The following is a 26,901-nucleotide window of genomic DNA, read 5'->3' as shown; positions in this document are numbered from 1 at the left end:
CCTCATATTCTCACACTATACCCCAAAAGCGAGAAAAGCCGACAAAACCCGTTCAGGACATTTTTACTGTGGCCCTCATCTCAAGTCGTAATTTAGTTTTTCTGGGGAAAGAAGACCGGATCGGATTTACAGTACTAACTAGAAAGTCCAGTTCCACCAACCGAGATGTCACAGGAGCATGACAAGTAAGTGTTTTTCAATCACGACTGGAAGTCCAGCGGAACCAACGTGTTGAACTCCTACAGCATTCTCTACTCTGGTGCAATAATGACCCGTCGATATTTGACTGTTTTTTTAGGGGGTTTACCTGGTGCATGTCGATTCTAATAAGAGTTCCCTGGACTGTGGGAAAGTGTACTTTTTGCCTGTCTGCCAAAACGAGTATGATTCAATATCTGTATTTATCGTGCTTGGGATCCGTGAGAGCGCCATTGAGAGCTTTACAAGCAGTTTCACTTGTCGTGTTCCAGCCTGTACCGTACAGGTGTACTGTATCTCTCCACCTGTCGTGCGAGATCAGGCGCCTGTTCCTAGCAACCTTCTGCCGTTCCGTGTGTGTTATTGTTGTGCGGTTCATTATTTGATTATGTGGTTAGACTTTAATTTGAAGAAATTCGCCTTAATACCCCTGGAGGTGTTTGATTTGGCTTTACCTTAGCGAGGCATACGTTTTACCTATTGTTTTAGGCTACTTTATTGAAGTTGAGGCATTATGCATATATTTTCCTATTTATTTTAGGTTTGAAATGCACTGTGATTCCTAATCCGTGCTTGTAATGGCATTTTTAATCAGAAATTGCATTTTAATCCAAAACAATATGAATAATTCTTAATATAATTTATTTTTAATTTTTATATTTGCTCAAATGTGGATGTATTTTGTCTGAGGGCAATGACAATGAGACTGACTCCAGTGAAATCGTACACCTGTTAGGCGTTGGCCACCATAGTCAAAGGAACAATGTAAGCAAGCTTTCTCTCCGCTGTAAATTGCAGACAGACATACAGTCACTGGACGAATAATTTCTTCTGACAGAATTATTTAGTTGATTGAGATGGTGAATGTATTTTTTTTTTGTAAAAATAAAGGATTTTGATATTCACAAACAGGCCATTGTTGAAAGGGGGGAGGGGGCTAAAATATGTTTTTAATGTAATTCCAAATTTTAAAATGTGTAATTTAGGCCAGTTTATTTCCTGGGACGTCCAAATACGATATGAGAGGAAATTAGGGTTCCTCTTCAACCTTTCTGGAAAAGCAATGTAGACGACGCTATTTATCCAGTGTCCAATTCAATAATTTTTTATCCGAGTATAAAATCGCTCATGCTCCTTTTGTTTTAACAATGTAACGTGATTGCGTATCCTGTCAATTATCTTGCCAGTTAATAGTGAATCTATCGGGTTGCAAATCACTAACGCCTCAATTTTACCCGGGAAACAGCTCGTGAATGAAACAATTATATATTAGATTATTAATAATACATTGACTTTAACCAGCCATAATAAAAGCATTTGTTGTAGCAACTATAGCTTAGAAGCTAAAGGAAATCAAACCGTAAATTCAACGTGTGCCACTCTGGAGAAGCGTTCATGTGAATTGAAGATAGAAAAGCTCTAGTTGTCTTATCTCACACTACCCTTTTATTTTCTAGGATCATAGGAGACCTTTTTTTTGTATTGTATTTTTATTGAAAGAAAGAAATATGCCTAGTGTAGCCTTTAGGTCTGAGAAGACTGTCTTTCTTTGCACTCTCAATGTTGTTCCCACATCCCACTTGAAAGATCTAGGGTTCTGTTTGTGACTGTAAAATAATGTGGCTAGAAATAAAACTACTGAATAATTGTGTGACCATGCCATATAACACATACTGCACTATTCCAAGTTTGGCCTTCACCCGCAATTGACAGAAAGCCTGCATTGCTTCTGATAATACAATGGTGTAGTCCGAAAAGGTGCCTTATCAAGTCCTAGAAGAATAAGATTTGTATTGATTTCCCCCATCCAACTCTAGCCCCTTCACTAAATGCTAGAATAAGGTGTCTTGTTCCTCTTAGACCCTGACTGTCTGATTTTAAAGGATGTGTAATTTGCTTTCTGTGGGAGAGTATTCAGTTAAGTTTGGAGTGATGATGATGACGACGACAGCGACAGCGATACAGGTTCTCTAGATATTAAACAACAACCCAGTCTGGTAAACCCTGGAATGTTGCACTAGATCCTTCTGTGTAGATAACAGACAGGTGACCAATAGGAAACACTTAACGGCAGACGGATAACCAATAGGAAACTGTTGATCATCATGAGCTGTCACACTGGAAGAGCCAGTAGAGGTTCTCTCCTCCGAGAGACGCCATAATCTCACAAGTTGCTGAGATTTGTTGCGCAATCGTCTTGCTTGTACAACAGGTCTGGAAGATAAAGTGTGACACTGTTGATCTCTCCAACCTGTTAGTCGGTTGTGAACAAGGCATTGATTGTTGCTCTGACTGTCTGGTGATTTATGTGCTGTTAGTCTGGCGTATGTCTGATTTTTGAAAAGACCAGGTAGAAAAACAGGGCCCTCTTAACTACATATTTATAACTCAGTCCATCTTTAATGTGTAGCTTTTTATTATGATTATCATGCAGCTCCTGGTTTTGCCATGTACAGTATGTAGCACGAGTTTCTCCCATTTCATTGTGACGGCACTCCTCCTAACCCCCCCCCCCCCCCCCCGCCAGTAAGAGGGCAGTCCTGGTGCTGCAGAATGAGCCCAGCTATGGTCAGCGCCGGCCATTCACCAACGAGGACGAGGCGTGGAAGTCGTTCCTGGAGAACCCCCTGACGGCCGCCACCAAGGCCATGATGAGCATCAACGGGGACGAAGACAGTGCCGCAGCCCTGGGCCTGCTCTACGACTACTACAAGGTGACATAGAAGTGACCGAACCAATGCTGGTTATTACCGGTACAGGTACTGTGTTCCCACACAGGTGTCATGACACTCCTGTAAGGTTACGGCTGCACTGTGATTGATTATTATCAATTGACTGTTAAAAGCAGCACAGCCACAAATAAGCACCCTCCTTCGCAAGCATCAAAATGACAATCACACAATTCGAACCAATGTGTTTATTAATGTTTTTTAAACCCATATCCACTAGTACTATAAACTAAATGACTGAAGTAGCTTTACTTAAGACCTGTGTCTTACAGACTTCATTTGTGAAGCAGCCACAGCACAGACTGATTTGTCATTTAGTTTTCCATGCAGACAGAGATGGTGCTTTTGGATGTGGTCAGACTCACACAGCGGCTGTGTTTACCTTCCCATGCAGGTTCCCCGGGAGAAGAGAACAATATCTCAGACCAAGACAGAGTCCCTGGGCTCTGATGTAGATCCCAACAAAAGGTACATGTAGGTATAACATCCCTTTTACAAACCAGAATTTGCCGTGTGTGTAAGTGAGTGTGATACCTTGCCACCACACTGTCTATGGTCCTTATTTCATATTAAATTAAACCACTGACATTTTACCTGCCCTGTTTTTTAATTGTTCTTGATCAGGCATTTGATGACCCCCCTGCAAGAGGCTTCAATGGTGTCAGCGGAGAGCAGGATCCAGGTTTTGAAGGGCCCCTTTAACATTCTCCTGCCCAACCAGCTGCATGGCCAGGACAACAAGAGGGGAGTCCCTTTCCCCTCCCCGGACACCACTGTCACCGTCTCCATCGCCGCCGTCCCCAACTACCCCAACATCAAGATGGAGGGCTCCTCCAATGGCTTCTCTGTCACAGTCCCCAACCACTGCTCTGAGTCCGACAGCCACACGGTGGAGTTCGCCCGGCAGCTCACCCACAGCCAGTTCAGCCCCAGCACCCAGACCCGCACCCCCGACTCCACCTTCCCAGAGAATTATAAGGACAGTTCCCAAGAGGTGTGTACACATACACAACAGCAAGAATCCAATAGCCTCTTCTCGAATCTAAACCCCACCCCCCCTCCCCCACTTTCAGATATCTCTCTCCCCCGTCAGACATGACCCTTTTTACCTGAGCCTCTGGAGCCTACAACGGTGGGTCTCAGCCCTCCCTGTTTTATTTCAACATGCCAAAATAGCAGACCAGCGTGTTATTATGCCATTGTCTCGCCCACACAATAAAGTGCTGTACTATTTCCCTCCTACAATAGCCCAAGCCCTTTCTCTCTTCTCTCCTCTCGCTCTTTCTCTATTTAACCTGGAGGGGGATTACCTTGGAAAGGGATAACCCAACACAAACCCCTTCACACAGGGGAGGGAGGGATTGGAAGGGAAGAGGGCAAGCGAGAGGGAGGGAGGGAGAGAGAGCTCCCTAGACTCCCTTTAACACCTGAAAGCACTAGCTACAGCCTCGTCGTGGATGCTTGTCTAAATCCAGCCCCTCTCCCTCTCTCCTCTTTGTGTTCCGCAGGTGTTCTCCTTCCCAGGGGATCTCCAGTTACGCCTGGCCTCCATCGCGCCGGAGGAATACAGCGCTTTTGACACCGTGCCGGGGTAAGCCCGCTGTCCGCCCGCCGTCGCCATTTAGGCCCTGATAGAAGACTCCCGAGAATAGCCTCATTCACTACAGTTACCTGGGAGTCACCAGATTCTCCTCAGTGTAAAAGGCACAATGCCAAACCCAATGTTAACAAGGGCCTCTGTGACACTATGAGGACTTGGTCAATGGGAAGGGCTTGATGAGTGTGGCCTAAATGTGTAGGCCTTCCCTTTCCCTAGCCTGAAATCCAGACCTGTTTTGTGCCAAACATATGACAGAGTACAAGTAGTGGAATGTCAACACAAAACAGGTCTGGATTTCAGGCTACTCTTTTCCCTAAAGGAAAATACATATGTACTATTGTAACCAATACTTATTTTTCTATTAGGAATAATTTTGAGTACACCGTGGAGGCTTCCAAGTCGCTGCGTCAGAAGACCGGTGACGGCACCATGACGTACCTGAACAAGGGCCAGTTCTACCCCATCAGCCTCAAGGAGATGGACAACAGCAAGCTGCTCCACCACCCCATCAGCAAAGTCAGGGTAAGACCACGCCACCAAGCTAGCTCGTCTAGCCTCATCGTTCAACTACCAATACATGATATGAGTAGGTCTCTCGTTTTAAAAGATGCCTCTAGTGAAAAGTTATACGGAACAAACAGCGAAATCTTAGGCTCGTTGTTAGCTATTATGCTAATAGTAGCTTTTAGCTACTAACAGGTCGGATCTCGTTAAATTGAATGTGTCTGTTGAGCTAACATGTTTGATGGCTCTGGGATTGTGTGCTCCATTTTAGAGTGTGGTGATGGTGGTGTTTGGGGAAGAGAAGTGCAGAGACGACCAGCTGAAGCACTGGAAGTACTGGCACTCCAGACAGCACACAGCCAAGCAGAGGTGTCTTGATATTGGTGAGAGCCCATACTGTAGTCTACATCACACAAATCTCCACGAACTCTTAAAGGGGAGTTTAAAGGCCTAACGAATACATTCAAGGCCAGATTTACGGTGCGAAGCACAAGTTACGACAAGTTTTCAAAGAAAAGCCAAAAAAACTGGCTAAAACATGAATTGCTTTACCCTTAAAGGTTGTTCATGAACCTGCTTTTATTACCACGGGGAAATAACAGGTGCAAAATTCGCATTACAACTGCTTATTAAATCAGGCCGTAGTTTCTTATGTCACATAAAGTCTCCAGAAGTACTGCCTGAATGGTCATGAATGCATTTGATCATATCTACCTAACACTCTTTACCATACCTTCCTGCACTGCCACTGGTGTGATTCACTGTTGTTCCCTGACTTGTTGTGCAACCATCACCCTCCATTTCCTCCCTCCTGTCACATGCTGTCTGTCTTAGCTCAAGGAGAGGGAGCCAGACAGACAGATCCACCCAAATGAGGATCAACTGGGCCTGTATTCAAAAAGTGTCTCAGAGTAGGAGTTCTGATCTAGGATCAGGTCCTCCCTTACTCCATATAATCTTCATCTTATTCATGAATAATATTCTGAGACTCTTTATGAATACAGTCCATGTTCTCATTGGTTGAATCTTAACAAACCTCTTTAGAACAGTACACCTGATTTGGATGAGAGTGTGGGTGGAAATGGGACAGGGCCAGTTGCCCTGTTTGTTAGTGATACCTGTGTAAACTGGGACCCACGGTGGCTCCCTGTCAGGACAATACAGCAACTTAGTTCTCTGGAGGTAGACTGATCAACCTTACTCTGCATGCACACACAGTGAAAAGAAAGGTTTGTTCTGCTTGACAGAGGAAAGTGCATTGTTTCACTTGCAATCTGACTTTGATGGAAGGACTATGGGTGAAAGGTAACTGTTGGTACTCTGCTTTCTTTGGATTAAAGTAGTCAGTCAGAAGCGTAGAGGAACCCTACTTAAAATAGTGTGGTTTGTCGTATAGGGCTATAGGCCAAGGTGTGAAAGTGTATTGGTGAATCCTAGTTAGGAAGTTGGTTGGGATTGGTCAGAATGTGAAGTTGGAGAACCAAGCACCTAGATTTCCCAATGTATTGTGTTATTTGGAAAACATTTCTGAGAGACTTAGAAGTACGATAATGCGAGACAAGAAGGCCAATGCCACAGTTTTATCCACACCTTTGAGGACAAAAAGCTTGTTTGTTTATCAAACAGCTAAGTTGTGGGATGGGTCTTCACCAGGGCAGGAGCACATTTTCAGTAGTTGTATCTAAAACAAGCTACTGACCTGCACTTCACTCTTATGCAACTCTCCTAAGACAATGAAATCAACCTTATCCTTAAAATATTGCCATCCCTTCCTCCAATAAAATATCAGAAGTCTCCTTCCGCCTCTCCATACATCCACTTAGCCAACTTAGTTTCATAACTTAGCCACCACCACAGCCCTTTTTCATTTAAGTCTAATGTCAATGCTAACAGTACAGTCCATTATGTGTCCTGTGCTTCCCAGCTGACTACAAGGAGAGCTTCAACACCATCAGCAACATTGAGGAGATCTCCTACAACGCCATATCCTTCACCTGGGACATCAACGAGGAGGCTAAGGTGAGACAGGAAATGCGAGGAAAAAGGGAGTTGGAGAGAAAGTTGTAGGGCAACTTGAATTTACTTAGAACACATCAAATCTAATTTTATTGGTCGCACACACATATTTAGCAGATGCTATTGCGGGTGTAGCGAAATGGTTGTGTTCCTAGCTCCAACCGTGCAGTAATATCTAACAATACACACATCTAAAAGAATGGAATTGAGAAATATAGAAATATTAGGACGATCAATGTCAGAGTCCGGATTAATCCTAGATTTAATCCTAGTAAGATTTCCCTGTTTTAGGTCAGCTAGGATCACCACTTTATTCTAACAATGTTTAAATGTCAGAATAATAGTAGAGAGAATTATTTCTTTCAGCTTTTATTTCTTTCATCACATTCCCAGTGGGTCAGAAGTTTACATACACTCAATTAGTATTTGGTAGCATTGCCTTTAAATTGTTTACCTTGGGTCAAACATTTTGGGAAGCCTTCCACAAACTTCCCAGAATAAGTTGGGTGAATTTTGGCCCATTCCTCCTGACATAGCTGGTGTAACTGAATCAGTTTTGTAGGCCTCCTTGCTCGCACACACATTACATTTACATTACATTTAAGTCATTTAGCAGACGCTCTTATCCAGAGCGACTTACAAATTGGTGAATTCACCTTCTGACATCCAGTGGAACAGCCACTTTACAATAGTGCATCTAAATCATTTAAGGGGGGGGTGAGAAGGATTACTTTATCCTATCCTAGGTATTCCTTGAAGAGGTGGGGTTTCGGGTGTCTCCGGAAGGTGGTGATTGACTCCGCTGTCCTGGCGTCGTGAGGGAGTTTGTTCCACCATTTTCTATGGGATTTTCTATGGGATTGAGGTCAGGGCTTTCTGATGGCCACTCCAATACCTTGACTTTGTTGACCTTAAGCCATGTTGCCACAACTTTGGAAGTATGCTTGGGGTCATTGTCCATTTGTAAGACCCATTTGCGACCAAGCATGAACTTCCTGACTGATGTCTTAAGATATTGCTTCAATATATCCACATCATTTTCCTGCCTCATGATGCCATCTATTTTGTGAAGTGCACTAGTCCCTCCTGTAGCAAAGCACCCCCACAAGATGATGCTGCCACCCCCGTGCTTCACGGTTGGGATGGTGTTCTTCGGCTTGCAAGCCTCCCCTTCTTCCTCCAAAACATAATGATGGTCATTATGGCCAAACAGTTCTATTTTTGATTCATCAGACCAGTTGACATTTCTCCAAAAAGTACAATCCTTGTCCCCATGTGCAGTTGCAAACCGTAGTCTGGCTTTTTTAGGGCGGTTTTGGAGCAGTGGCTTCTTCCTTGCTGAGCGGCCTTTTAGGTTATGTTGATATAGGACTCGTTTTACTGTGGATATAGATACTTTGTACCTGTTTCCTCCAGCATCTTCACAAGGTCCTTTGCTGAAGTTCTGGGATTGATTTGCACTTTTCGCACCAAAGTACTTTCATCTCTAGGAGACAGAACGCATCTCCTTCCTGAGCGGTATGACAGCTGCGTTGTCCCATGGTGTTTATACTTGCTTATTATTCTTTGTACAGATGAACGTGGTACTTTCAGGTGCTTGGAAATTCCTCCCAAGGATGAACCAGACTTGAGGTCTACAATTTTTTTTCTGATGTCTTGGCTGATTTCTTTTGATTTTCCCATGATGTCAAGCAAAGATGTACTGAGTTTGAAGGTAGGCCTTGAAATACATCCATAGGTACACCTCCAATTGACTCAAATTATGTCAATTAGCCTATCAGAAGCTTCTAAAGACATTACTTAATTTTCAGCACTCCGGGATGCTGGCCTTCTAGGCAGAGTTGCAAAGAAAAAGCCGTATCTCAGACTGGCCAATAAAAATAAAAGATTAAGATGCGCAAAAGAACAGACACTGGTCAGAGGAAGATTGGAAAAAAGTGTTATGGACAGACTAATCTTAAGTTTGAGGTGTTCGGATCACAAAGAAGAACAGTTGTGAGATGCAGAAAAAAAATGTAAAGATGCTGGAGGAGTGCTTGACACCATCTGTCAAGCATGGTGGAGGCAATGTGATGATCTGGGGTGCTTTGGTGCTGTTAAAGTGGGAGATTTGTACAGTGTAAAAGGAATCTTGATGGAGTGCTATCACTCCATTTTGCAACACCATGCCATACCCTGTGGACGGTGCTTAATTGGAGCCAATTTCCTCCTACAACAGGACAATGACCCAAAGCACAGCTCCAAACTACGCAAGAACTATTTAGGGAAGAAGCAGTCAGCTGGTATTCTGTCTATAATGGAGTGGCCCGCACAGTCACCGGAGCTCAACACTATTGAGCTGTTGTGGGAGCAGCTTCATCGTATCGTAAAAAGTGCCCATCAAGCCAAGCCAATTTGTAGGATGTGCTTCAGGAAGCATGGAGTGAAATCTCTTCAGATTACCGCAACAAATAGACAACGAGAATGCCAAAGGTCTGCAATGCTATAATTGCTGCAAATGGAGGATTCTTTGACGAAAGCAAAGTTTGAAGGACACAATTATTATTTCAATTAAAAATCATTATTTATAACCTTGTCAACTTCTTGACTATATTTCTTATTCATTTTGCAAATTATTTTATGTATGTTTTCATGGAAAACAAGGACATTTCTCAGTGACTCAAACTTTTGAACTGTGTGTGTATGGACATTGTGGACAGTATATGGATAGAATATGTAGTATATCTGAAGGATACATAGGATAGAATAGTAGTTATATAGGATGGCCTTGACTAGAATGCAGTATGTACATATAAAATGGGTAAAACAGTAAGTAAACATTATTTAAGTGACCAGTGTTCCTTATCTATGACCATAGGGTAGCAGCCTCTAAGGGGCAGGGTTGAGTAACTGGGTGGTAGCCGGCTACTGACAGTTACTAAGTTCTGGGCAGGGAGGAGACCGGCTAGCGATGGCTTAACAGTCTGTTGTCCTTGAGATTGAAAAACAGGTTGTATCTCTTTGCCCCAGCTTTGATGCACCTGTACTGACCTCACCTTCTGGATGATAGCGGGGTGAACAGGCTGTGGCTCTTGTGGTTGAGGACCTTAATGATCTTCTTGGCCTTCCTGTACCAACGGGTGCTATAGATGTCCTGGAGGGCAGGCAGTGTGCCCCTGGTGAAGTGCTGGGCAGACCGCCCCACCCTCTGGAGAGCCTTGCGTTCGATGCTGTTGCTATACCAGGCGGTGACACAGCCCAACAGGATGCTCTCAATGGTGTATCTGTCAAGGTTTGTGAGGGTCTTAGGGGCCAAGCCTGATGTTTTTCAACTGCCTCCTGTGGTTGACGAGGCACTGTTGCGCCTTTACCACATTGTGTGGGTGGACCATTTCAGATTGTCAGTGATGTGTACGCTGAGGAACTTGAAGCGTTCCATCTTCTCCACGGCGGCCCCGTCAATGTGGACAGGGGCGTGCTCCCTTTGCTGTCTCCTGAAGTCTACGATAATCTCCTTCATTTTGTTGACGTTGAGGGAGAGGTTATTTATCTGGCACCACTCCACCATGGCTATATTGTCGTTGTAGGTAATCAGGCCTACCACTGTTGTGTAGTCTGCAAACTTGATGATCGAGTTGGTGTGTCATGGGTGAATAGGGAGTACAGGAGGGAGCTGCGCACGCACCCTTGTGGGGCCCCTGTAGTGGAGGTGTTGTTGCCTACCTTCACCACCTGGGAGGCGGCCTGTCGGGAAGTCCAAGACCCAGTTGCACAAGGTGGGATTCAAACCCATGGCGTCAAGTTCAATGATGAGCTTGGTGAGTACTATGGGGTTGAAGGCTGAGCTGTTGTGAATGAACAGCATTCTTACATAGGTATTCCTCTTGTCCAGATGGGGTAGGGCAGTGTGCAGTGCGATGGAAAATGGCATAATTTGTGGATCTATTGGGGCATTGTGACAAATTGCAGTGGGTCTAAGGTGTCGGGTAAGGTGGAGGTGATATGATTCTTAACTAGCCTCTCAAAGCACTTCATGATGACTGAAGTGAGTGCTACAGGGCGATAGTCATTTAGTTCAGTTACCTTCGCTTTCTTGGGTACAGGAACAATGGTGGACATCTTGAAGCAAGTAGGGAGAGCAGACTGGAATAGGGAGAGATTGAATATGTTCGTAAACACTCCAGCCAGCTGTTCTGCACATGCTCTGAGGACGCGGCTCGGGATTATGGGGAATGTGAGGACAGATCTTTGTCCTAGACAATGATAAGTGTTTTTGAAGGATTAGGTGTAAACCTGATCACTACTTCCTTAATAAACCATAAACATTCTTTGTGACAGCGGCAGAAGACTCTTCCAAAAATAGACTGCATTTCCTTGATCTAAAGGTAAGGATGTGTCCTGGCCATCAAAGGTGTCCAGGTGATTCAGACCAATTTGTCAAAAAGATATTGTCACATTTTTATTTATTTTACCTTTTATTTAACTAGGCAAGTCCGTTAAGAACAAATTCCTATTTTCAATGACTGCCTAGGAACGGTGGGTTAACTGCCTGTTCAGGGACAGAACGACAGATTTGTACCTTGTCAGCTCAGGGATTTGAACTTGCAACCTTTCGGTTACTAGTCCAACACTCTAACCACTAGGCTACCCTGCCGCCCCGAACACTTGCTTTGTCCTTTTATTTTCTTCTAAATGCCCATTATGGAAGTGGTCCCTCGAGTTTTGATCGAAGAATAAATACGTTTATTGTGCTTAAGGGAGTTTTTCCTGTGTGCTTCGGTTGCATAGAGACCATAGACACAGGTCGGAGGTAGTCTATAGCTGCAGAGGTAGGTGTTTGTCTGCCCGTTGAGGCCACATTCTTGACTCGTTTTACCTGTCATCCCCATTGTTGAGCTGAAGTGATGCGCATACAAGGGAGGCCTTCGGGGCGAAGCCGAGCCTAACAATGGGAGTTGGAATGAGGAAACGCAGCAGGGGGGCAGAAAACTGGATTTGACAGCTAGCGATGGAATCCTGTCCGACCGGGTTCAAGGCAAGAGCAGTATTTCACTGTCCCTGACCAGTTTGTTTGGTTGTGAGGGATGGCGTCAACTGTCAACCTCCCGGAGGTTTTAGCTGGCGCTTTGTGTTCGTGTGGTGCTATGACACTGTTACTGTTGACCGTTCGACTGTTAGACTGGGATGCTAACAGAATTAGGCTAACAAATAGACGGGTAGACACGACAATTCATCTATCCCCCTCGATCCCCTGAGGGAGACACACAGACACACACACACACACACACACACACACACACACACACACACACGCATAACCAGGATGTGGGTCTTCTCATCTTGTGACCCGAGGCCTGTGTCCATAGGATAGAGGATGTTCATCCTTGTGTGTGTACTGTGTATAATCACCTGTTTGTACTGTGTACAATCACCTTTGTGTACGCACCACACTGCCTGTTTTGTAAGAACCACTGATGAGCCAGGTGTAAGGTTTCGCACTAAGGATGATGTGTAAGACTGATGGGACACTTAGTCACTGCGTTTTGTGTACGTGCGTGTGTGTGTGTGTGTGTGAGACGCTTTACCTTCTCTCGCTGTGCCCTCTGGTGATTTGAAACGTTGGCTCGCACACCGTTTACTCTGAAGACGGAAGTGAAACAAACAGGAGCAGCCTTTCCCAAATGTTCACACTTTTTGAGTTTCTTGATAGGACATACTCCTAGGATCATGAGAATAGCTCATTGTACGATGAGATCATCTTTACTGGAGATTGAGTAATAGCAAAAACGTTGAAATGGAACATGTCGCTCATGAGACTATGTTGCGACAGACATGACTTTATATGAAGTCAAATAATGACTTACTACATTGGTTAACCAGTCGGCTATTTGATTAAGCCAAGCATCATATATAGAAAACAAGTCAAATTCGGCTTAAAATGAACTACAAAATGTAGTTAGTTACTATGTCATTATAGAAATGAACAGTTGTGACGACATGATATTTGTGCAACCTTTTTTAAGTTAAAATGTCTGTGTAGTGGTTAGAATATTAAGGAAGCATATCGAAACGGTACATTCCAAAGAAAGCCACGTATTGAAATTGCTTTCAGTAAAGCCTTGTTTTAGTGGTTGTCAGTCGAACTGAGTGGACGTGTAATTACCGCGGTCTGCCAAACGAGGGAGACGCACACTAGTTCAGTGAAGACGGCGCATAAACAAGGAACCGGACAAAGAGATCCTGTGCTCCTTAGAATTCAATGGGAGTGGAACCAGTGGGAATGCTCTTGAATAAATATGACCTCATTTACTGTGCATGGAACATCAGTCAGGTTTTATACCGACTGAACAGGGTATAAAAGTGTAAGATACTGTACCATGCATTGTGCACAATCACTATGGTGTTTAACATAGTGAGGCAATGTTACACCCCCCCGAATTACCTGAATTACCCAACAACTAAAATGACCACTTAAGACAACGTCCTTAATCTTCTTCCTCAGATCTTCATCTCGGTCAACTGCCTCAGCACAGACTTCTCCTCCCAGAAGGGGGTGAAGGGCCTTCCCCTGAACCTGCAGATAGACACCTATAGCTACAACAACCGCAGCAACAAGCCAATCCACCGAGCCTTCTGCCAGATCAAGGTGTTCTGTGACAAGGGAGCTGAGAGGAAGATCCGAGACGAGGAGAGGAAGCAGTCTCGTAGGAAGGGCAAGTGCACTGACCTCGGCGCCAGTATGGGAGCATGTGAGTGCCCACTGAGCATAGACTCACGTAGGCACACACACACACACACACCAACTTTTTGTGCATATGGAAAATTTTACATGGGACCAACCGTTTACATGTTACGTTTATTTTTGTTCAGTGTTATAAACTCAGCAACAACAAAAAATGTCCCTTTTTCAGGACCCTGTCATTCAAAGATAATTTGTAAAAATCCAAATAACTTCACAGATATTTATTGTAAAGGGTTTAAACACTGTTTCCCCTATTTGTTCAATGAACCATAAACAATGAATGGACATGTACCTGTGGAACGGTCGTTAAGACACTAACAGCTTACAGACGGTAGGCAATCAAGGTCACAGTTACGAAAACTTAGGACACTAAAGAGGCCTTTCTACTGACTGAAAAACACCAAAAGAAAGATGCTCAGGATCCCTGCTCATCTGCGTGAACGTGCCTTAAGCATGCTGCAGGGAGGCATGAGGACTGCAGATGTGGCCAGGGCAATACATTGCAATGTCCGTACTGTGAGATGCCTAAGACAGCGCTACAGGGAGACAGGATGGACAGCTGACCGTCCTTGCAGTGGCAGACCACTTGTAACGACACCTGCACAGGATCGGTACATCCGAACATCACACCTGCGGGACAGGTACAAGATGGCAGCAACAACTGCCGAGTTACACCAGGAATGCACAATCCCTCCATCAGTGCTCAGACTGTCCGCAATAGGTTGAAAGATGCTGGACTGAGGGCTTGTAGGCCTGTTATAAGGCAGGTCCTCACCAGACATCACCAGCAACAACGTCGCTATGGGCACAAACCCACCGTCGCTGGACCAGACAGGACTGGCAAAAAGTGCTCTTCACTGACAAGTCGTGGTTTTGTCTCACCAGGAGTGATGGTCGCATTCATGTTTATTGTCGAAGGAATGAGTGTTACACCGAGGCCTATACTCTGGATCGGGATCGATTTGTAGGTGGAGAGTCCATCATGGTCTGGGGCGGTGTGTCACAGCATCAACTGACTGAGCTTGTTGTCATTGCAGCCAATCTCAACGCTGTGCGTTACAGGGAAGACATCCTCCTCCCTCATGTGGTACCCTTCCTGCAGGCCCATCCTGACATGACCCTCCAGCATGACAATGCCACCAACCATACTGCTCGTTCTGTGTGTGATTTCCTGCAAAGCAGGAATGTCAGTGTTCTGCCATGGCCAGCGAAGACCCCGGATCTCAATCCTACTGAGCATGTCTGGGACCTGTTTGATTGGAGGGTGAGGGATAGGGCCGCCACCCCCCCCCTCAGATATTGTCCCAGTTGTTGAACCTTGTTATGTTCATACAAATATTTACACATGTTAAAGTTTGCAGAAAATAAACACAGTTGAACGTGAGAGGATGTTTCTTTTTATGCTGAGTTTATGATCTATTCTTGCAACAAGTCTCATCATTTGTCATTTTCGACCCCCCCACAGATGATGTCAAAGTCCCTATCCTTCAGAAGCGTAATGATGTCACATCCTTCAAGATGATGACTGACTTTGAGACTCAGCCGGTTCTCTTCATCCCTGATGTCCACTTCTCCAATGTCCAGCGTCATGTGAGTACCCCTATACACTGATCTATGGTCCGTCTTGCATTTGACCTTCTGTTGGTTAAGGTTTTGGGCAGGGTAAGCTGACCCTAGATATGTATCAAAAGGCAGCATCCTGGGCCAGGTCACCGACTGCAGGGTTATGCAAAGTATGCATACCACACAAATCATATTATGAAATGGTACCTGTGACATTCGAACTGATATTAAAACAGTTTTGTTTTCCTGATATACTGTAGGTGTGGTGATAAGGCTGTTAACAGATTAATTGGGACAAAGTGATTAACGCCAACCCTTGTTTTTATTTTGCTGATTCCAGAAAATTGCTTTGCATTTTAACATTGGGCTATATGTAGGCTGCACAAGTGGACCACACCAGCCATGCATGCAATGAGAGTACATCGTAGTTATACAGTTGAAGTTGGAAGTTTTATATACATGCATACATGAGGTTGGAGTCATTTAAAATTTGTTTTTCAACCACTCCACAAATTTCTTGCCAACAAACTATAGTTTTGGCAAGTCTGTTAGGACATCTACTTTGTGCATGACACAAGTAATTTTTCCAACAATTGTTTACATACAGTGAATTATAAGTGAAATAATCTGTATCACAATTCCAGTGGGTCAGAAGTTTACATACACTAAGTTGACTGTGCCTTTAAACAACTTGGAAAATTCCAGAAAATTATGTCTTTAGAAGCTTCTGATAGGCTAATTGACATAATTTAAGTCAATTGGAGGTGTACCTGTGGATGCATTTCAAGGCCTACCTTCAAACTCAGTGCCTCGTTCCTTGACATCATGGGAAAATCAAAAGAAACCAGCCAAGACCTCAGAAAAGAAATTGGAGACCTCCAAGTCTGGTTCATCCTTGGGAGCAATTTCCAAACGCCTGAAGGTGCCATGTTCATCTGTACAAACAATAGTACGCTAGTATAAACACCATGGGACCACGCAGCCGTCATACCGCTCAGGAAGGCGACTCGTTCTGTTTCCTAGAGATGAACGTACTTTGGTTCAACAACAGCAAAGGACCTTGTGAAGATGCTGGAGGAAATGGGTACAAAGGTATCAATATCCACAGTAAAACGAGTCCTATATCAACATAACCTGAAAGGCCACTCAGCAAGGAAGAAGCCACTGCTCCAAAACCACCATTAAAAAAAGCCAGACTAAGGTTTGCAACTGCACATGGGGACAAACATCGTACTTTTTGGAGAAATGTCCTCTTGTCTGATGAAACAAAAATATAACTGTTTGGCCATAATGACCATTGTTATGTTTGGAGGAGAAAGGGGGAGGCTTGCAAGCTGAAGAACACCATCCCAACCGTGAAGCACAGGGGTGGCAGCATCATCTTTTGGGGATGCTTTGCTGCAGGAGGAACTGGTACACTTCACAAAATAGATGGCATCATGAGGGAGGAAAATTATGTAGATATATTGCATCAACATCTCAAGACGTCAGTCAGGAAGTTCAAGCTTGGTCACAAATGGGTCGCCCAAATGGACAATGACTCCAAACATACTTCCAAAGTTGTGGCAGGTGCCATCACAAAGCCCTGACCTCAATCCTATAGAAAATCTGTGAGCAGAACTGAAAAAGTGTGTGCAAGCAAGGAGGCCTACAAACCTGACCCAGTTACACCAGCTCTGTCAGGAGGAATCGGCCAAAATTCACCCAACTTATTGTGGGAAGCTTGTGAAAGGCTTCCCAAAATGTTTGACCCGAGTTAAACAATTTAAAGGCAATGCTACCAAATACTAATTGAGTGTATGTAAACTTCTGTGATGAAAGATATTAAGCTGAAATAATTCTCTACTATTATTCTGACAGTTCACATTCTTAAAATAAAGTGGTGCTCCTCACTGACCTAAGTCAGGGAATTTTTACTCTGATTAAATGTCAGGAATTGTGAAACTGAGTTTAAATGTATTTGGCTAAGGTGTATGTTAACTTCCGACTTCAACTGTACCTACTTAATTGCCATGCAATTGCAAGGTAGAATTTACTATAGAGTACCGGTAAAATGGTGGGCTCCTGAGCGGTACAGCTGTCTAAGGTACTGCATCTCAATGCTAGAGGTGTCACTACAGTCTCCCTGGTTCGATTCCAGGCTGTATCACAACCGGCCGTGATTGGGAGTCCCATAGGGCGGTGCACAATTGGCCCAGCGTCATCCGGGTTTGGCCGGTGTAGGCCGTCATTGTAAATAAGAATTTGTTCTTAACCAACTTGCCTAGTTAATTTAAGGTTAAATAAATTATGCAAATGCTATGTTTTGTGATAAGATTAGAGCACATACTGTAATTGGTGCAGATTCAATGATACTAAAAATCTTATCAAATGGCATTTAAATGCTTCTTCCACCAGCCCCTGACTACCAAAGAGTCCAAACCACCTCCTCCAATGTTTCCTTCAGACTTCTAAGAGCCCCTCATTCTGACATTCCTTCACTAAATACCAGGTGTTCTTTAGTGGCTGGATATCCCCCTAAGGCTTTCTTACTTTAAAGTGTAGAGGTTCTGCCTATGCGTTGTTAAAAGTCCAAGCTCTGAATACCATTGATGTCCCGGGGATCTGCTGTGCATTATGGGGATCAGGGTTGCATTATTCCAGAAACATTCACAAAATTCCCAGGTTTCCCAGAAATACTGGTTGAAATTCCAGACGACTTGAACATTTCGGGAAAATGTATGAACTTTTGTGACCCTGCAGGGGAATGTGTTATGTCTGTACTGTTTTGTGACCCTGTATACCCAGTGCTCCTCCTATCGGTCACTCCTCCCCAGCTGATTGGGTCAGGGTGGCATTCAGAAGACATATTCCAGACACCACACTGGATCGTTGCACTCGAGCTTGCTGCTCAGAGAGTGGTACTTAGCAGGGTTTAAAACCAAAAAATGTTCTGGGCATCTTGTTGTTATGACATGCATTACCTGAATTAGGACCAAATAATTATACCTACGGGGGAACCGCTAATATGAAGGGACTTAAAATGTCTTTGAACTTCAGAGAGTTGACTTAACATTGGACCAGCCAGCTAGTTAACGAGCTTGTGTGTGCAGAGCGGCACTAGAAATAAAATAAAAAACATATTCTTGGTCGTACTGATGGTGAGTTGACGCTGACAGTGGAGCGATTAAGGCTAGCTGCCAGATAGTGCTTGAGGTGGCTGGCTTGTCGACCCCGGCTGACCTTTTACCTTTTTGTAGTTAATAAATCCAATGTGGAACTTTAACTATAGTATCCTTAGCTAGTATTGAAAAGGTTAATCCATTTTTCTCAAAAAAAAAATCTCTCCCTAAATTTATAAATTAAGCTTGTAAAGTCAGTAGGCTACTAGAGGCACACACACAAGATTTTCAGCTGGCAAGCAGCCAGACACTGAAATACATTTCTGAGTGACAGAGTGAGGGCTTTGCATAGGTGATTTGTTGCATTTTGTGGGACTGGAAAAAAATTCCCAGAACCTAAAATAATGTTATTAACCGGTTCCCATGCTTTTAAAATAACGGTTCTGTTCCGGAACAGTATAGATTATTTTCATTTGCGGTTCTGATTCTGTTCCTCAAATGTTTGTTATTTTCAGGTTTTTGATTCTGTTCCCTGAACCAGTTCCAACCCCTGGTAGTTAGTGAGACTTGTTTCTCTCTCAGGGCTGTAGATGAGATCACCATGGACAAGTAGCTGTTCATGCTTAAGAGCCTATTAAAGAGAAGAGTGCTTGAATTTGGTGCCTGGCCAATGTCATTGTCACTTTGCCAGGCCACTCCTGCCATGTTAACACAGTATGAGATCCCTATTCCCTATGAGGTGCACTACTTTTGACCAGAGCCCTATGGGCCTTAGTAGAAAGAAGTGCATCTATTCCCTATAGAGTAGACTACATTTGGTCAAAAGAAGTTCACTATATAGGCTATAGGGTGCTGTTTCAGATGCTCCCATAGTTTGTTTTGGTAGATTTAAGGTAAGATGTGGGTCACATCACATAGTTCCTGGTGGGTAAACAGTTCCACAACTCAGGGCAAGGTGACCTCAAGGCAACCAAAACTCACAGGATAGACTTGCCAATTGGCCAGGACTTTGCAGTCCTGTAATATAATGGGATTGGGGGTTATACAGACTGGGACTTTCCAGTGTGTTCTGATAGGGGTGAGTTAGCCTTGGGATTGGCTGATGTTTATGTGCTAAAGATCTTATACGGTGCTTCAGTGAATCAACACATGTTTGGATTCACGCTTATGCATGTATAGTTTCTTTTTTTTATTATAAAAAAAAATGTAAATATACTTTCAACATAATTGATTATTTTATGCCCGGTGCTCTTTGAATAAATAATGCAACCCTTATCCCCCATAATGCACAGCAGATCCCCTGGACATCAATGGTATTTGTATGTCTACAGTAGACTGCACCTGTGACTTGGTTTGACCCCAAGGTGAGAGGAGACAGAGGGTAACGTAGGTCTGTCTGTATGCGTGTGGTATGTCAGGTCTCTCATCATTACCCAAGAGCACACCTCTGGCAGTGCTCCCTTCAGCGTGACATCACACGGCCCTCAGGTTGGCTGCAGGAATCCTAGAGTGAAGCATATTGCCTCTCTTTTTAGAGAAAAGAAGTCCATCTAACATGTTTTTAGGTGTGTTGAGACACAACATTCCAGGGCCCTGTTTGAACACGGTCAATGGATTCTTCCTTCCTTCCTGCTGTGAGGTCATCAGAAATCAGACCAAATTGGTGAAAGCCACCTTTTTTGCTTTCACTTATTCATCCTCACTAGATCACTGATATCTCAAGGAAATTGGTAAGGAATGATGCTTTAGTATATAACAGGGCCCAAGTCATTGCAAAGCTCTGAGAATGTTGTCTGTAAAGTGGGTCTGGGGCCAACATTGAAGATCAGGATAGACTGTTGTTTTGCTGAACCCGTATGGCTCTGTGGAATGTTAACTTTGACTGCCCCCTGTTGGCTACAGTGGCACCAGGGTCTTGTTCATTAGGTTTAAATGTTTGAAAACATTATTGCAACAGAAAACTAAATCTGTTTTTCATTGGTAGTGTTCCTCCCTGTTTCATTCTGTCTGTTACCTAATGAACATGACCCAGCTCAATGAGTTCGCTGGTTTCTGGGCCACATGGCGCTACTGAGCTGCAGAGTGGACTGAGCTGGAAATAAAGCTTTCCTGTTTACTTTTCTGATCCAGCCTGGAGGGAAACATTTTATTTTGGTGCACAATTGGCAGTTGGATCCAAATTAGCAACCCAGTAAACCTCCAGCACTTTTAGCTGTTACTGATTAGCAGGGTGACTGGGTTTCCTCTGAGAATGATTTAGCTCTGGTCCAAGTCGTTAGTGCGCGCTGCTCCACACCACAGTAGAGGAGTGTACAATAACAACCTGGACCAGAGCTAATATTGACTATGGCACAAGTTGCCGGGTTTATGTCAGGTTCAGAGAGATCACTCCTCTTGTGCTGCAATAATGGCCTTCGTGAAGGAACTGAACAAGAAAATCCTAAAAGTGTGACTCAAAATACTGTAAGCATAGTATATCCAAAACGGTCATTACATTTGATTGAAGAGTTCCCCAAGGATTGTTTTAACTGCCCACAAAATCCAGTCAACCTATAGACCTATTTCCCAATGCGGTCAATATCAAATAAAATCCCGTCTTTGATATGTAGGAATGTGTGTTTTCACCTTTGACCCATACCTCTCTCCCTCTTCTTTCTCTCCATGCAGCCCTTCTCACAAGAAGATGGGGAGGAAAGGTGAGTTCTTGGAAACACTAATTTGACACTTGTTTGTCTGTAATTTGATTTAAGGAAAACGTCTGGAGAAAATTAAGACTGTATGGCTTAGGACCTTCCTGCTACTTCTCTGGGAGAGGGCCTCACAGGCTTAACAGGTGTGTGTGTGTGTGAACCCTCTAAGCCAACTTGTCGTGTGTGTGTCCGTAGCAGCTCGGGCATGAAGAAATTACCCTACGCCAACGAGGATGAGTTTGGTTCCCCTCCCAATAAGCTGGCCAGAATAGACGAGCCCAAGAAAGGTATGGTGTCTGTATGTGGGGTGTTTGTCTTCTGTGTGTGTGTCCACCAATACACTGTGTATGCACTACTGATAAGGTGTTTCACACTCGCTTACCATCCTACCTGGTATGAGACCAGAGAGAGGGGGAGGTATGCTGAGGGAGGATTATGTTATTGTGTGTGTGTGTGTTGTGAATGTTATGGCTTGCTCCCTGAAGGCCACCTACCCTCCCTAAAAATCACTTCCCATAGACAGACACATGACTCATTAAGGCATTCACATGCTTCCCAGCCGAAACAGTTCGGTAGAGTTCATGCATATATTATGACAACATTTTGTGACATTTTTGGACTTTTTTCGTCTATTTGGAGCCGACGTCTATGCCTCTTTGTCGGCGATTGGTCAACAGTAGAGATTCTTCAATTAAGTCTTTGTTGTCATTCAACGAGACACGGCTCGTTTTCATACACATTTTTTTCATTGGGAAATACTGCACCAAACATAAAATTGCGTGACTAAGATCTCCTCTGTAAAAATGCATGACAGATTTCTTGAGTTATCTTTGATTAATTCAGACTATTTTGAGGAAGCGTATACTGACTATGGCATCTCAAAAGTGGACAAACGGTACTATTGACGCTTTATTTCAAAAAAATTTCAAGCGGAGGTCTTTTAAGCGAGTTCAGGAGCACACTGTTGTTCGGCTAGCCGAGTACGGCAAGGCACCAACCGAACTGAAGCATGCTGACGCCTTTTCACCCAGTCCCTGAAACACACACACATGCTGTATCCCCTCCCCCGACGACACAACCCAATATCACTGTTCATTCTCACCTCTCACTCACAATTCACACACAAGGACACACACTCTTCAACCCTTATCAGCATATGGACACGCTTGCATGCACGCACACGCCTCTTTGCACACTGTTTGCATTGAGAAGCTTTTATTGCAAAGTGTTTTTTTTTGTGTAGTAGGGGAAGCTTACTATAGCGAATGATGTCCTAGTCACCATTGCAGAAAGTTGAAGTCAGAACACACACGGGCCAGGCCACCCGTGATACAAGTCCATTTTTGACGTCTATCCATGCCTGAGGACATCGGGAGATGACGTGGATACCCGGCAATTAGGGGCAACTCTAAGCGCTGTTACCTTGAAGTAGGTTTCGGTTTTCCTAAGGTGTTGTGGACGGGGATGGTGGATGGGTGTAAGCATCTGCCTCGGATTCCAAAAGTTGTTTTTGAGATTTTTGTTTTAAGCTTATCCTAAACCTTAACCATTCAGAGTTAATGCCTAACCTTAAGAAGTTGCCGTTAAATGCCTAAACTTAACCCGAACCTTAAATTCTGAGTTGATGCCTAAACTTAATCTTAAACACTTTGAAATTTGATGTTTGGAACAACTTTGAAATTTGACGTTTGAGAAACATGGCTGATGTCTAACGTGAAACTTTCTGACGTGAAACTGTGAGACCTGGTAGAGACACACACCCTTGGTCAAAATGCCCTTTGTAGTCACTTGTAACAGGGCTGCCAAATTCCCTTTAAAGCCAATATATCTATTTAGAGCACGTCTATTCTGAGTATCATGTTGGAGTGAATGTGGGTGGATAGTGGGCAGCATGATGAGTGCCCGAGTGTCCTCCACGTGTGGGAAGTTACACTGCTCAGGGAGGGCTGGAGTGTGCTGCCTGGCTCAGGATGACCGGACCGACTGGGGCTGAGTTTGACTAGGCATCCTGCCAATGCTAACCCAGAGGTCTGGGAAGGGGCTGGACAGACGACAAAATCTCTGGTCTAGAGAATTACTTAGTCTTCCCGGTAACAGAGGGACCAAAGCCTTGAGTTTGGCCACTTCCCAGACTGGAATGTCCTGGGCTTGGGCGACATGGCCAGGTGGTTGTTCGTTAGTCATTGTGGTTTGTGGGTCAGACTGCTGTGTGTGTAACAGGAGGAAGCGGAACTCGCTAAGAAACAGCGTGACGTCCGTTGCACGTGTGTGTGTGTGCGCGTGTATGTGTGTTTGTGCGCATGTCTCAGATGTGATAGAACACTGTGTGAGGTATGAGTCACTTGAGACAGGGACCTAGTGAGACTCTCAGTCCAAACTCGCATAAAGAGCCTCACCGCCAGTCAAGCTGCTTAGCTTCAGCAAAACATATCTGACTCTGCCAACAAGTTCATGTGATTTGGGGATGTGTCCTGCTATGACTTTTGTTTTGTGAAACCTGTCCCCATTTGAGTGTTTCTGTGTGCATGTATTTGTGATCAATATGTCTCACTGTACCCCTCCTCTCGCCTATGTAGTTCTGCTGTACGTGCGTAAGGATACTGATGAGGTGTTTGACGCTGTCATGCTGAAGAACCCCACGCTGAAAGGACTGGTGGAAGCTGTAAGTTTCTACGCAATGCAACTAGAGCAGTCATAATATTATAGTAATAACACCAGTAATATTGTCATTTAGCAGACAATTTTGCCCTAAGTGCCTTGCAGTTAATCGTGATTGTATGTGGCCCTTGCAGGAATCAAACCCACAACCCTAGTGCAAAAACATGCCTCAAACAACTGCGGGTTCTGAACCACAATCCACTCAATTTTACTCAAACATCACACCCACAGAACCACCATGATAGTGGCTAGATACAGGGTTAGTCTGTCCCTAGTGGGGTTTCATAGGGACAGCCAGGGAGGGATACACAGGGAGACAGCCAGCCATATGGTGTCCGTTATGTGAGGCAGGTCACATCGCATCACTCCAGTGACACTAGTGTGGGTGGCTCTGTTTGTGTCACAGCTCATTCTGCCACACAAACTCCTCTCCCGTTTACCCTGCAATTACCCATGGCCACGATCTCTCTCTCAGCTTGACGATCCTAATTCAACCCAGCATCTCAGAGAGAGCGAGAGAGGAGACACAACTCAACCTCAACGAAATGGAGGGTCGGAAAGAGAAAGGGTGCTCGAGGAGGGCCGGGGCATTGCCACGTGTAGGGTCTCTGTCTGTATAATCATTAAGTCTTTGGTTCTGATTAGGGGGTCTGTCTGGTATAGTGCACTAACGGTATAGGGGACATCGCTCAGCAGGGGCCACCGGGCTGTGGGGAACTCGACATGGGTCCACAACAGGCCAAATGAGTTGTGACAGGGCCTGGGCTGGGGGGCAAAGAGGCAAAGATACCATACCTATGTCTCTTCTCTTTCCTGGTTGAATTTTGCTTCTGTGTAAGTGTTTCTGTCACTCAACCTGATTTCATTTGTTTAAAGAGTAAATTTTCATTGAAGATGGGAAAACAAAACATTTATGGCATTGCAAAATGCCCCTCCCCAAGTCATTGAGTTGCCTTACAAATAATACAAAATAAAGAAACCAGTATGCAAGGTTGTCACTTCAATACAACGCAAGCATCAGACATAGTATTTGAACCTATTTCAAACATCTCAACCACCCTCACATACTGTCCATTGTCTCTGCTTGCAAACGAGAGACGACTGGATAACAAGTCTTTGTTGCTCCGCTTCTTCTAGATATCAGAGAAATACAATGTGCCGCTCCAGAAAGTGGGGAAAGTCTACAAGAAATGCAAGAAAGGGTAAGTGGTTCACGTCCATGGTCAAGTCAATTTACCATGATTTTAAGATCTTTCTACAACGAGTCAAGGTAATATTTGTGGCGAATCGGGCTTTTTATGTATTACATAATAACATTGGAAATAGACTGACTAGACTCTCTTTCTGTGATACTGACATCCATATGTGTCCCTCTGTTAGGATTCTAGTCAACATGGATGACAACATTATCAAGCACTACTCCAACGAAGACACCTTCCAGATCACTGTGGAGGAGCTAGGGGGTGTGTACAAACTCACCCTGACTGAAATCTGATTGGCCTAAAGGGAGGGGTGGGGAGTGATTGACACTGTCACCGCCCAGTCCACATAGAGTGTGGACATAGGGCAGCTTGTAAAGTTGTAAATGTAAAGACTTGTGGTTTACACATGGCCTTAACCCAGTCACCGAACGGGAGCAGGATGTCTCTGACACTATTAGCAATATCTTAAGTCCAGTCTAGCATAGTCCCAGATCTGTTGTTATCAGTCATGCCAATGATCATTGCCGTTGTCGAGACAGCAGAAACAGATCTGGGACAGGGCTTAACTGTCCACCTGTCTGAGAGATGGTGTTCTTTTGTTATCTGTAATGTTACAAAGCCACTGCTCTTACCTGATGACATTGTGTCGATGGCTTGATATAGACTTTTGCTACATTTTTATTTTTTGTATATAAGAATCGAGTTTAACAAGAAGCGCTCTTTGTTTTGTAATATATATATATATATGTGTATGTAAAGGCCATTTGAGAATCTTTGTTACAGTATGTACTTGTTGCGTGGCTGTAATGCCCCACGCTATGCAGACAACTTTCTCTCTGTATCTTTGTGTTGAACATGGAATACGTAAGAGAAACAGGCTAATAATGCACTCCTTTTTACATTAGCATTAGCATCAGAGTAGAGTGGTTGGAGATGCATGCTATCCTTTACCCTGGTCCCAGATCTGTTTGTGCTGTCTTGCCAATTCCTTTGGTGATTGTCTTGCCAAACATAGCAAGACAGTACAAAAACAACTGGGACCAGGCTAGCTATCCTTATGCCTCAGACTGCGTTGTCTCTGCCCCCTTGGGACTCCATATAGCACTGATGGCGCTTAATTGATTGAAAGAGGATATTTAGCACACAAAGTACGGATTGCAAACACTAATTGTATTGTAAATGGAGGGGATGGTTGGCTCACTGTATTGATACTAAACATCCTGGCAGTATTTAGTATGTATGTACGTACACTCAGTCTGGCAGTTGATATGATATGATCTGTGTTTGTTGCTACTGTATGTGTCGAGTAAGAGCATGTACTGCATGTGGTTTTCACATGGATTTTCACATTTTCCCTTATACCGCTTTAGCATGTGGCCTCTTCATAAGTATTACATGTTTTTTATTAAGTAGATGAAAAAGTAATCAATCATTCACTCACTCGGCTATGGCCTGAATAGGTTGCAACAACAAAATTAGATTTGAGAATGTCTATTACTGCATAGAAAGTCCAGATAGTTAAGGTCAAACACATTCAGATTGACAGATTCTGCCGCTGTTTCTGTATCTACACATCAGACACGGTAATAATGCCATAACATTACATTTGAAAATGTCTGAAAAAAGTGTACTGTAGATGCTCCTTTTGTACCAGAGTACTTCATGTGTATATATTTATTAAGAGAATGGGAAATGGGTTCTTTTTTTACCGTACGTAACAAACCGGAATGTTACAATATTAGGAATGATAACGTTTGTTTTTGTATGAAATTATTCTAACATAGTATTTACAGTACATGTCAAGGGTCGGTTGAAATATTTGTACGTCTTTTGTTTTTTTAAATTACATGTCTTTTCTCAGATTTTGGGAGTATTCTCTGGTGTATATTATATAGTGTCCAATAAAACCAGCTCCGGTA

General features: G+C 43.9%; 1 protein-coding gene across 5 annotated transcripts; it reads left to right on the top strand.

Annotated features, from left to right (window-relative positions):
• Positions 1-26,901, top strand: LOC135526048 (grainyhead-like protein 1 homolog). 5 transcript variants are annotated; one of them, XM_064954086.1, is made up of 15 exons: positions 1-185; positions 2,726-2,912; positions 3,322-3,401; positions 3,552-3,921; positions 4,436-4,518; positions 4,893-5,049; positions 5,303-5,414; positions 6,956-7,050; positions 13,529-13,739; positions 15,234-15,358; positions 21,100-21,128; positions 21,318-21,409; positions 23,699-23,784; positions 24,918-24,982; positions 25,161-26,901. In XM_064954086.1, exons 1-15 carry the CDS (start codon positions 166-168, stop codon positions 25,273-25,275), a joined length of 1,827 nt encoding a protein of 608 aa, XP_064810158.1. In that variant the 5' UTR covers positions 1-165; the 3' UTR covers positions 25,276-26,901. The 5 variants fall into 5 exon arrangements, with proteins under 5 accessions (XP_064810158.1, XP_064810155.1, XP_064810154.1 ...); XM_064954083.1 differs by having other exon boundaries at positions 2-185; positions 13,529-13,775; positions 21,321-21,409; XM_064954082.1 differs by having other exon boundaries at positions 2-185; positions 13,529-13,775.

Source organism: Oncorhynchus masou, chromosome 32 (genome assembly GCF_036934945.1).
Source record: "Oncorhynchus masou masou isolate Uvic2021 chromosome 32, UVic_Omas_1.1, whole genome shotgun sequence".
Lineage (NCBI taxonomy): Eukaryota > Metazoa > Chordata > Actinopteri > Salmoniformes > Salmonidae > Oncorhynchus > Oncorhynchus masou.
This window is presented reverse-complemented; position numbering and strand designations above follow the sequence as displayed.

Excerpts from the sequence above, each read along its gene's own strand:
- LOC135526048 (XM_064954082.1), top strand. The coding sequence starts at position 166 with ATGTCACAGGAGCATGACAA. Across the intron at positions 21,129-21,317 it reads CAAGAAGATGGGGAGGAAAG|CAGCTCGGGCATGAAGAAAT; the intron begins GTGAGTTCTTGG and ends GTGTGTCCGTAG. Across the intron at positions 23,785-24,917 it reads TGAAAGGACTGGTGGAAGCT|ATATCAGAGAAATACAATGT; the intron begins GTAAGTTTCTAC and ends CGCTTCTTCTAG.